This window comes from Loxodonta africana, chromosome 21 (genome assembly GCF_030014295.1).
Source record: "Loxodonta africana isolate mLoxAfr1 chromosome 21, mLoxAfr1.hap2, whole genome shotgun sequence".
Lineage (NCBI taxonomy): Eukaryota > Metazoa > Chordata > Mammalia > Proboscidea > Elephantidae > Loxodonta > Loxodonta africana.
Window position 1 is genome coordinate 75,309,771 of NC_087362.1, and position 12,324 is coordinate 75,322,094.

The following is a 12,324-nucleotide window of genomic DNA, read 5'->3' on the forward strand; positions in this document are numbered from 1 at the left end:
GGAGATGAAACCAGCTAGTACTGGATGTACGTTTAATTGAAGGCACCCTTGACTGTGAACTAAAGTGCCACTCTAGCCATATTAAACACATGGCAGAGTCTTACTAAATACAAGGCATGTGCCTCCTTAACCCCAGCCTCCTTGAATCCAAGTGGCTATTGCATAACCTAAAGGGATTGGTATTAAAAATTACCTCAGATCTATAACAGTAGATTTTAAAAATCTGTTGGTGAATTTTTCCATTATAGAAATATGCTGTGAAGTTTCATCCAAGTCAATGTGGAAAATATCATATGCTATTTTTAAAGTGCCTGGCTTACTTCCTTAAAAGAATTGATCTTTGGATGAGAAACCTGCACGAGTTTCATCTTGGAATTTTTTTTAATTGCAACAGTTCTACATCTGCTGTGAAAATGGAATTTCACTGTGAAGGAATTAGTAGACGTCATCAGAACACAGGATTAGTCAGACAGTTAAATACTTAATTATCAGAAGCCCTGCTTCCTTTTCATATGCATTTCCAATTTGTTTTATGAGTTATCTCTCTCATCCAGGCGCATTGACGATGACAAGGGAAGGACCCATGAGCTGGAGCATTCGGCTGTAAAATGTATGAGAGGAATTCTCTACTGCTATATGCGTCAGGCTGATAAGGTAAAACACCGCAGCGTGGACTGGAGTTCTCATGTCTTTCTAAAGGATTAATTTAACCAATAGCAATAGCATTTTCTGAAGAAGAAGGGTAAAGCCACAGCTTAGGGCAGTGTAGGAGAGTTGAAGCAGCCTGCCTTCCAAGCTCAGGGTTCTGAAATCCTGAAATTGAAGGAACACCTTAAGCCAGAGATGCTTGAGAATTATTATTTAGACTTGAATTTTTTGTGTTTTGCATCTGGTATTTGCTTGATAAGCATCCAGTTTCCCGGGAACCACACAGTAATCCCAAATTCTAACCAATATTATACTATTTAGGAAAACTTTTATCAAAATTACTTTTGGACATGTGAATCACTTTGGCTGAAGGGAACTTGTTCGTAAATATTCTTTATTTATGTGCAAAGAAGCTAGGATTTTCTCTGCATGTTAAGAAATTCAAAGGGTTATTGTGAAAATTAAATAAAATAGTATAGGAAATAACACCTTTTAAACTGTAAAAAAAAAAACCAAAAACTGTAAAGCTCTGTACAAATATAACATGGTATTCCCCCCTACTTGCCTGCATTTCTGTGTCCTCAGGCCCTAATATAATAAATGTTCACATATGCAGGTTGGCGTGAGTGCCCCCAAGACCACCCCCAGATTTGATGATTGATTAGGAGGACTCGTAGGACTCAGTGTAGTTGTGCTCCTGGCTATAACATATTACCATGAGAGGAGGCAAAGGACAGCCATCAAGGGGAAAGGACACATGGGCCACATCCAGAGGATGTTAGGCACCAGGCTTCAACAGGCCTCTCCCATGGAGTCTCAAGCTGCCCTCGATTCCCCAGCATCAAATTGTGACAACGTGTGTAAAATGTTATCTTCCAGGAAAGTTCCTTAGAGACTCAGAGCTCCGTTTTTTTTTGGGGAGGGGGGTGCTGGTCATGTAGGCACATAACCAAAATTTCAGACTCCCAGAATGAAGGCGAGTGTTTAACGTAAACCACATTGTTTATACGAACAGATTAGGCGGTGTGCCACTTTTACCAGAGAAGAGCGGGGAACCCATTCTGAAATCCAAGATACTGTGGCCAGCCAAAGGGTAACTTGAAGCCAGCCTTTCTAAGGATAGAGTCTCAAGCCTGCTCTGTTAACTCTTTTCTGCACAATCAGCATAAACTAACATGCTGGTTTCTAGTTTGTTGCTGGTTATGTGATGTTGGGCAAATTGGATAACTTCTGTGTGTCTGAGTTTTTTCATCTGTAAAGTATGGGGCTTCGTAGTACCTCCCTCCTAGGGCTCTCGTGAGGAATAGGACATAAGGTGCAGAAAGCAGCCAGCACCGGGCCTGGCACCAGGTGAGCGTGCAGTAATTTTGTTACTGTTGTCCTTCCCCAGTTACCATTATTCCTGCTCCAGTTAGACCGCAGACTTCAGATGTGTTTCCAATTTCTACATCTTAGCAAAGATGCACATCAGTAAATATGTCATCAGTTTGATCACTTAATATTATGTATTTTTATCATGTAAATATCTTTATATTGTTTTAATTTATGCTTAAGAAAGCATAAAAAGTTGATAGCAAATTTTCTCCTGAAGACCTGTATATGAAGCAAAAACTTAAAAAAAAGTCTGCCACCAGAATATGGCATCAAGGTAATGTTAGTTAGCAAAAAAGTAAATTTATTCATAAGCAGATAATAGAGATGCATGACAAACCTATAATTTGTCTACTGAGATCAGATACTGCAAATCTTTGTTGCGAAGGTTTTTTGGATACTTGGAATAATGTAGTGGGAAATAGATTGACAAACTTGAGTTAAACTAATATGTCATCTGTTATATTGAAGTAATTGTATAATTGTGATTAAAGTTATTTTTTCTGTGTTTGAGAACTTGCTGTTTATTCACAAGTATCATCTCTTAAATGCCTAATGTCTTTATGAATACTTTCCTTTCAAGCCAGAGTTGTAATAGCCATGAATTTAATGTTTGCGAAACAACTCCACAGACTTAAATTGGAATGCTTATTAGAAAGAAGATGATTGATGGAACAATTTTAAGTTTTTTCTCTGTAACTTGTTTAGCCAATTAATGGCCCTTTGTAAATAATATTCAGCCTTCCTGTCTTCACATTTATGTTCCTTTTAATTACAGCTTGAATGTGACTTAAACTGCCTTAAATTCCTTAAATTATGAAGGGTTAGCGTTCCTTTTCCAATGTGGGTATGATGGCAGACCACTAAAGGAAGTGCGAGTTGTAAGAAGGTATGGGTCATACTGGGTATAAACCACACCAAAGCCCATTGCCATCGAGTTGATTTTGACTCATAGCGACCCTATAGAACAGAGTAGAACTGCCCATAGGGTTTCCAAGGCTGTAATCCACAGGAGCTGGTTGCCACATCTTTCTCCCACTGAGCTGCTGGTGGGTTTGAACTGCTGACCTTTTGGTTAACAGCCCAGTGCTTAACCACTGCACCACCGGGGCTCCTTACCCTGGGTATACGTACCATGTAATGCAGACTTTTGGTATTCTTTTAAGTAAAAGATGTTTTACAGATGTTAAAGCATTTTCATTGCCATGGTCATTCTTTATCCCTATGACGTTTTGGAGTAAGAAAGAAAGGCTATTCCTGTGACTGTGCGAAACCAACTCAGGAAGGCTGAACGATGTGGCCACTGCCTCCCACCACACCTTTACCTCTTACTGGTGCTCACCATTTCCCTCCTCTGTCTTGGCTGTTTCCTTCGTGATTCAATAACAGTAGGAAATGTTGACATACTACAAATGTGAAATATTTACCTTTCTGCTTTTATTTAAAGAAAATTAAAGTGAAACATTTGTAATGTTCATTTGATATTCCGTCTCAGGCCTCATGCTCTTTGTCTTCTAGAATAAAATCATGACCTCAGAAGTCTAAGACTTCTCCACTTTTATCTACTTCTCATCATAAAACACAATACCTAACGGATTTTCCAAAATCACTAGCTAAAAGGGATAGTTTTAACTGATTATAAATCTGAGTGAATAAGTGGAATTGTCTTTGCTTTGCAGCATGTAGACCCATCTGATTTCTGTCTGTTATGGCCTTACCACTAGTCCAATGCCTATTTATTCGCGTTAGGTATTTTTACCTCTAAACGTTCACATACTTATTTTCTCCTTACCTCTCTTTTCCGATACTACTTAAGAAGCAGCAGTCAGTTTTTCATAGTAGATTCCATCTGCAGGCAGTAGTTTGCAGGGCTGAGATTTGTATTACACTGGGCTATGAATGTTGCTATGCCTAAATATCTGTTTTAAAAATTCTTTGCTTAAAATATTAATAAGTAATTCCTAATTCATGAGGAATCATTACAATTTTATAAAATTTATTTTTTCCAGGGTTTCTTCATGAGATGATTTTTTTCCTCTAAGTATGTATTTCAAGCCTATAAATTAAGCATAAATGACAAAACACAGTTATTACCTTTTCCCAAATGATAAGCTGTTTATTCACTATAACAAAGGTTTTTGGGGAAAACTAAGTAAAATATAAGTGGAAAAAACATTATACTGCATTTACTTTAGAAAATTTTACTGTAATCATTATTTTCATTTTTACTTGCCAGATGCCAGACACAATATAAAATACAAGTTAACATCATCTTGTTTTTGACTACTTTCAAGAGGATTTTTTGTTTGTAATTGACATACAGCATGCCACATTAATCTTCAAAGCTTACAGCATTCGGGTCTTATTTTTTTCTGAAAATTTAAATTACTTGCCTTTTAACAGCTTTAAAACTCAAAGCATAGTTATGTAATTTCCTTTTTGAGTATATTTAATGATTTAGTAGTTAGTTTTACCCTGATACAGTGACTGAATATAAATTTTCATGCTGGGTTCTTGCGTGTCATGAAGACAAATGACAAACATCACCTTATCAAACTGAAGCTATCACTTTATTAAACTGATAAAACCTTATCCTTTTACACCCCTATCAGGTAGGCAAAATGTATTTTGCTTTAACTTAACTATATTTTTGTATAGGAGCCCAGAATAATGGTCAGAAATTTGAGATAATAAACATGATGGTCTAAAAAAGGTAGCATATGACCACATTTCTATTGGTGTAGTTTAAACCTATTGCCAGCCATTTCAGATGTTGAAAACAGATAGCCACTTGCTCTGAGTTAACACTGGATGGGTTGGTCACTTTATAGAGAGAACCAACACTACCACCTGTACATTCATTCTCTCGGTCCTGACTACCTACTGATAGGTCCTGACTTTGTTCAGGTTGATACCGTACTTCTAGCATAAAAAAAAAAAAAAAAGCGTAGGACGGGTGTATTTGTTTGTACAAGGCCCTTGGAGAATGCAAAGGTGTATCAGGCCCATAGAACAGTGGTGTCCAGTAGAACTTTCCGTGCTGATCACAGTGCCCTACCTTACTGTTTTTGAACAATATGGTGGCCAGTAGTGGCTGTTGAGCACTCAAAGTGTAGCTAATGTGACTTAAGAGCTAATTTTTAAATTTAATTTAATTTTGATTAATTATAATTTAATTAGCCACATACAGCTTTTAACTATCGTATTGGACAGTGTAGCTTCCAGAAGCTTACAAGATAGTGAGAGATACAGACAGATAATTTAAGTACAAGGCAAGAAAAGTAACTGAGGGATAAGTACCCAGAAAAACAGATTTTGGTTGGGGTTCAGAGAGGACTTGTAATAGGAGGCATTTTCTTCAGATAGATTTTTAAGGATGAAAAGAATTTTCTTATTAGGTGTGCACCTTAGTCTTCGAGGTGAAGTCTTTGCTTTTCAACATGTTAAAGAGGTCTTTTACAGCAGATTTGCCCAATGCAATGAGTCATTTAATTTCTTGACTGCTGCATCCATGGGTGTTGATTGTGGACCCAGGTAAAATGAAGAATCTTGGGAGACGAAGAAAAGAATATGTATCCATGTGGTTCCTTAGTCGAATGAAACAATGCAAAATAATGACCACTCAGGTATTACCATTCATATCTTTTCAAAAATAGGAGAAAACAATTGCCTTCATGTACAGTTGTATATCATCCTATTCATTCTCTGTTTCTGTTTATCTTATACTTTCAGTGACTAGCACAATACTTAGCACATAACTGATAACAGTAAATATTTGTCAGGTTAAATTGAATAGGTCCTAAGAAAGTGAGTAGATTTTTTTGTCCTTGGAATTTGCCAGATTACTTAGTATTTATTTAGCATTCCAAAATGGTTATGTTTTCCACTGTGTTAATAAATGAAGGCGTGTGGGCTATCTTCCCTTGGACTTGGTGCCTTCCTAATGAGACTACTGAAACAGGGAAATGAAAACACATTGACAGGAGCATGGATTAAAATTTATGGCCCTTAGAGAAGGAAATAGCATTTGAAGTTTTGAACACTTAATGAAATGGAATATGGCCCGAAGCACTTTTTTAAATTATGGATGTCATTTAAGCATTTACAAATAGTTGTACCATGGGATGCAAATTACTGAAATTCCTTCCTACAAAGTAAACCATTATCTGACTCTGAAATAAAAGAAAATGCAAAATATTGCAAAAGACTTTGCCACTGCATTGTTACGCTCCCTACTGTACTTGAGTTGCTGTTTGTGAAACATTAATTAAATTTGCAACATTTGTGTTAACTGTTCAGTTAGCAGTTGTGAGCTTTTTCTGTGATTTATTTCTTCAGTTAAGGTGGCAGTTCTGCTTTGCTCAGGCCTATTAGCTGTAGCTTCCTTCTTTAAAGGATCTTATCAGAAATAAATTATAACCTCTAATCCTGGATGAGTGTGTGTGTGAATTGCTGGCGTTATTTACACTTTGTATTTAATTCCAGGTCCAGCAGTTTAAACAAGATCCACGCCCGACGACGTGTCTGCACTCTGTCTTCAACGTGCACACAGGAGATGAATTCTTCTCTTATGAGGAGTATGGTCACCTCCAGGTAAAAGGTTACAAATTTCTTTCTTCTCTATTCTTCACATCATAGAAGACTTGAGGCTATTTACAGTTTTACAAAAAGTAATAATTTCATAAATTGTTTAGAATACCAAAAAGCCCATTGCCTTCCAGTTGATTCCGACTTGCGGAGACCCTGTAGACCAGAGTAGAACTGCCCCATAGGGTTTCCAAGGAGCGACTGGTGGATTTAAACTGCTGAGCTCTTGGTTAGCAGCCGAGCTCTGAACCACTGAGCCACCAGGGCTCCTTGTTCAGCACAGAAGTAGAAAATCACCAGTGAAATGAAGAAAGTGAAATGGTAACCACAGGGGCTGTTAGTTGCTGTAAACATTAAATCTGACTGTGGGTTCTTGGTCCTCAAGCAGAAAGTGCTGTGAGGTAGATTTATAGTACCGTTGGTATCCAGACGCAGAAAGCCTACAGCTCTCTCAGTAACAAAAGTTTTTACTTCTTATCTTAGAAGAATTTTTGTCACTTAGGGACTAGAGGAGGAAATATAGTTGACAGTGGTATAACAACAAATCAAGTTTTTCTCACACTGCTGTGGATTTTTAAATATACTAGCCTTCAGTAAAGCCAAATGTATACCGTTGAAATGCAACTCCAAAAGGCATTTCTGGAGTCCGTAAATTTTGTGTTATGTTAAATTTTATACCTGTGCTAAGAATGCACTGTAGGATTTCGTGTCGTCTTTCACCTTTTTTCCTTTCACATCTGTGTATCATTCTTAGCTAGGCATCCTGTGGCCTTGTTTCTAGGGTACAAATACGATGATGTATACTGTTACTGGGTGTTCTTCCTGTTCATCATTTGGTTCTGCAGTCTTTGAACAGAATCCTTATTATTCATGCATTTCCTACTAAAATGGGAACATCTCCTTTTTATAGACCCTTTCTTTCTAGAAATCTGCACTGTTTTACTTTAGTATGACTCATCCAAATACAGAAAGTGCAGTGCCTCCATTTAAATGCAGAAGAAATTCTTGTCAAGGGTTGAGTACAATTATTTGTGACCAGTTCCTTGGGGAATTTGTATTAAATAAATGTGTAGTCTTTACCTTAACCTTGTAACTGTAAGGTAAGTAGGTTTGATGTGCTTTTTGCTTTGACAGAAATATGTTTACTATCTGAAATAGAGTTTTTAGAAGATCATGGCTCATTTGTCTTCGTATCCCAGAATTTAAGGTCAGTACCTGACACACAAAACCAGAAAAACCAAATCAGTTGCTGTCGAGCCGACTCTGACTCATGGCAACCCTGTGTGTGTCAGAATACAACTATGCTCCATAGGATTGTCACTGACTGATTTTTCGGAATTAGATCCTCAGGCCATTCTTCTGGGATTCCTCTGGATAGACTTAAACCACCAGGCTTCAACCTTTTGGTTGGCAGCTGAGCATGGTAACTGTTCGCACTGCACAGGAATTGCAACCTGACATATCGCAGGTGTTAAATAAATGTTGGCTTGATGTTTGCTGATGTTTTGCTACAAAAGCACCCCCAAAACAGGGCAGAGAGCTCTTGGAGATGTAGCTGTAAATGACTGTCCATAGGAATGAGATTTGTTTGAAGTGATTTAGGACAGACTTAGTGTCAGTTCCAAAAGAAAATATTTGGGTAAGCCTGGCAGTGGGATGGATGAAGCACTTTTCTACCATGTGCTGAGAGAAGCCACTCAAGAGATTGTCAATCTAGAAAACCTAAAGCCTTGAACCTTGACATACCCTGACACCCACTGGACGCTGAATGCTGGGAAGTCAGCAGACATCTGGTAGACCTGGCTCCTGAGAGGGCTGCCAGCACAGCAAGACCTCAGGTGTCAGTCACACAGGCTGCTTCGTCCAAGACCTCCCGGGCACCAGTCATTTTCTGCCCCCCCATTTCCTCTCAACCCCTGACAAGCTCTAATCTACTCTCTGTCTCTTTGTGTTTGCCTATTATGCATGTTTCATATAAATGGACTCGTACGGTATGTGGTCTTTTGTGAATGGCCCCTGTCACTTAGCATAAGGTTCTCAAGATGCATCCATGTTGTAGCTTGTATTTTTCACTGCTTCTTTTACACATCCCCTTTAGGATTCTGTGAGTCTTCTTTTTGTTAAAGTGGGTTTTATTTTCTTTCTAATTTCTTGCCTAGATTATATAGTATGCACCTTTAAAAGAATGACAAACTAAAGAAGAAAACAGCAGATTTTAAATATGTTATATCATTCATTGAAATTAACAGATCCCTGCAGGTGCTTAAATTAATTCTGTGTTCTCTGAAAATGAAAGTGCTTCCAAGGTGTGCTGCGTCCTGTTTGTGATGTTCACGGGCCGACACAGTTGGAACGTCTCACTGGCCAGTCGTCTTTGCATTTACCTACATTTAAATGGTCTGAGGTGGCGTAACTGCCTGTGGGGAGAACCGTTCTGAGTCTGAAAATAAATCTTAGAAACAAATGGTTATAGAAACAGTCGCTAACGTGCAGCCATTTCTCTAATCAAGTGTTACCCATCACAATGAATTTAAAGATTTTGGAGTTTTATATTCAAAGCTGAGATTTTATTGTGAACTGAAGCCATAGCTCCTTTATTTCAGACTAAGAAGGGCAATAGTTTTTATATGCTGTCAGTAGGGCAAATGACCTCTAATTTCAGCCTTTACGGTTAATTTTATAGCATAATATTTTTATTGCTTCCTTTAACCTTTCCACGTTGCTGTTTGTTTTCAGATAAACGCGGTGTCTCTCTATCTCCTTTACCTGGTGGAGATGATTTCTTCAGGATTGCAGATCGTCTATAACACTGACGAGGTACCCTGGCCCCAAATTCTGTGGTATTCAAGTTCATCTCCTGGGATTTTTTCTTTTATTTTGCTTGTAAAATCTTATTTTTTTATTTCATAAAAAATGCGATATCCTGAAATTCATATAATCACATATTGAATACATATCAAAAAGATGTTTATATTTTCAATGCAAAGCACTTCAGCAATGAACAAAAGATACAGCAGGCTGTAAAACTTAGGGCTGCCTCTATTTCAGGTGATCTGAAGTGAAAACTTGTAACTTTGAGAAAATTTTAGAAACAACGAAAGTGAAATAGCATTGGTAGATTTTCTTATAGTTATTATTATCTCTTCCTTCATTGCTTTTTGTAGCCCATCTTTTTTAAACTAAGAAGAAACCTTTATCATATTGTAATTATTCCTATTTGTGGGACCTGAGTAGGGGGCTTAATGTTTTTCAAGAGATTAAATACCATGTGTTTGTTCTTATTAGAAAATTTGAAAAGAATTTGTATCTCAAAGTTGAGAAGCATTTCTCTCACAGTCATGAACACTTTAACATGCACACCCACATTTTGAAATGTGCCAGAGTGAGAGCAAAAAACATTTATTATTGAGATGGCATATGCAGGGAGTAATCCATCACAGTGTAGGTATGCTGTCTATACATACCTTTTATTTATTTCTTATTTTAATTTTAAAAATTTATTTTTTGCTTTCTCAATATTTACCATACCCCCCCAAAAAAGAAAACTCATTGCCATTAAGTTGATTCTGACTCATAGTGAACCTGTAGGATGGAGTAGAACTTCCCCATAGGCTTTCCATGGAGCAACTGGTAGATTTGAACTGCTGACCTTACCCACCACGTCACCAGGGCTCCATGGTTTACTTTAAATCCAGTTTATCAACTGATATTTTTTCATGGCTGTGGTGCTTCAACCTTTCCATCTTGTTTTATATGACATCTCTATACTTAACCAACTTTTGATACCTCCTTCTTACACTTTATTCTATTTTTTCCCACTTCTTACTGATTTTTTTTTCTTGTTCTTAGAACTTTTATTTGATACAAGCTTTTATATCACTAATAAAATAAACGTTTACCATGTACACTTAAAATCCTAGAAGGATAAAATATCTCATTGCTGTTCACCGTCTTTCCTCTTGACAGTATTTACCGTGTCAAGAATCACATGGAGAGGCAGAAATGGGCCTGCAGAGAATCGTTCTCTGAATGAAGCCCCTTTCGTTTAAATATTCCAGAGTATTTAATCCTTTGTAAAGTGTTGTGGCTCATGAGCCATTTTCTTTTTGGACCTTAGGACTTGGAGTGGCAAATTCCTAGTCCTTCCCACCACTTTTCTTCTTTGTTCATCCACATTCACGTCTTAGGGCAGTCCAAGAATCTGGGAAGTCCTACCACTCAACTTTTTTTTCTATTTACTATCAAATTTCAAATTAGCCAGGTTCTTATTTTTCTTAGCCCTGAAGAATAGAGAGTTTGGAGATGCAATTGCTTCTCATTATTCGCGATAGTTGTGTTCTATAAAGTCCCCACAAATACTCAAATATCGGATATTGACCGAGCTTCGTTCACCCTCATCTGTAAGCTTTTGTTCTTCTGAGCATTCTTTGAATGACCACAAAAGCAGCTCGGGTATTTTTGGTGAGTAGGCAGGTTCGCAAATGAGCCCATGGGTGATGAAGATCGACTGTATATAGATATACATATAGGGATATATATATGTGTGTGTATGTAAATGAGGAGTCTGTGAATGTTGAGGATGGAGTATATATAGATGTAGGTATAAAAAAATAAAACCCGTTGCCATTGAGTCGATTCTGACTCATAGCGACCCTATAGAACAAAGTAGAACTGCCCTATAGGGTTTCCAAGGAGTGCCTGGTGAATTTGAACTGCTGACCTTTCGGTTAGCAGGCATAGCTCTTAACCACTATGCCACCAGGGTTTCCAGATGTAGGGGTGTGTGTATATACATATATATATATAATCTGTATGTGTGTGTATATGTAAATAAGGAACCCATGAATGATGAGGACCGACTGTATATAGATGTAGGAATAGAGATATTTGTACGTGTGTGTGCGTAAACATTTATATGTATGGGTATGTATATATGTACTATATGTTTTGTTAGGTGCCATCGAGTTGGTTCCGACTCATAACAACTGTATGTACCACAGAACGAGACACTGCCCAGTCCTGTGCCATGCTCACAGTCGTCGTTATGCTTGAGCCCATTGTTGCAGCCACTGTATCAATCCATCTCATTGAGGGTTTTTCCCTTTTCTGCTGTCTCTGTACTTTACCAAGCATGATGTCCTTCTCCAGGGACTGGTCCCTCCTGAAAACATGTGCAAAGTATGTAAGACATAGTCTTGCCATCCTTGCTTCTAAGGAGCATTCTGGTTGTACTTCCTCCAAGACAGATTTGTTCATTCTTTGGCAGTCCGTGGTATATTCATTATTCTTTGCCAACACCACAGTTCAAAGGCGTCAGTTCTTCTTTGGTCTTCCTTATTCATTGTCCAGTTTTCACATGCATATGATGCAATTGAAAATATCATGGCTTGGGTCAGGCACACCTTAGTCTTCAAGGTGACATCTTTGCTTTTCAACACTTTAAAGAGGTCTTTTGCAGCAGATTGTCCAATGCAATGTGTCTTTTGATTTCTTAACTTCTGTTTCCATGGGTGTTGATTGTGGATCCAAGTGAAATGAAATCTTTGACAACTTCATTCTGTTATGATGATGCTTATTGGTCCAGTTTTAAGGATTTTTGTTTTTTTTTTTATGTTGAGGTGTAATCCATACTGCGGGCTGTGGTCTTTGATCTTCATCAGTAAGATTATCCAGCTTCTTGGATTATTTGCTCAGCATACAGATTGAAGGTTACAACCC

General features: G+C 37.8%; 1 protein-coding gene across 9 annotated transcripts in view; it reads left to right on the forward strand.

Annotated features, from left to right (window-relative positions):
• Window positions 1-12,324, forward strand: part of PHKB (phosphorylase kinase regulatory subunit beta) — a 248,057-nt gene that overhangs the window by 49,011 nt on the left and 186,722 nt on the right. For 6 of the 9 annotated variants that reach the window (XM_023555674.2, XM_023555679.2, XM_064274128.1 and 3 more), the window contains 4 exons: window positions 555-654; window positions 1,664-1,741; window positions 6,505-6,612; window positions 9,343-9,423. In XM_023555674.2, coding sequence (XP_023411442.1) covers window positions 555-654; window positions 1,664-1,741; window positions 6,505-6,612; window positions 9,343-9,423 — 367 coding nt within the window. The remainder of the gene's footprint in view (window positions 1-554; window positions 655-1,663; window positions 1,742-6,504; window positions 6,613-9,342; window positions 9,424-12,324) is intronic. The other 3 variants (XM_064274133.1, XM_064274129.1, XM_064274132.1) reach the window with 2 other exon arrangements.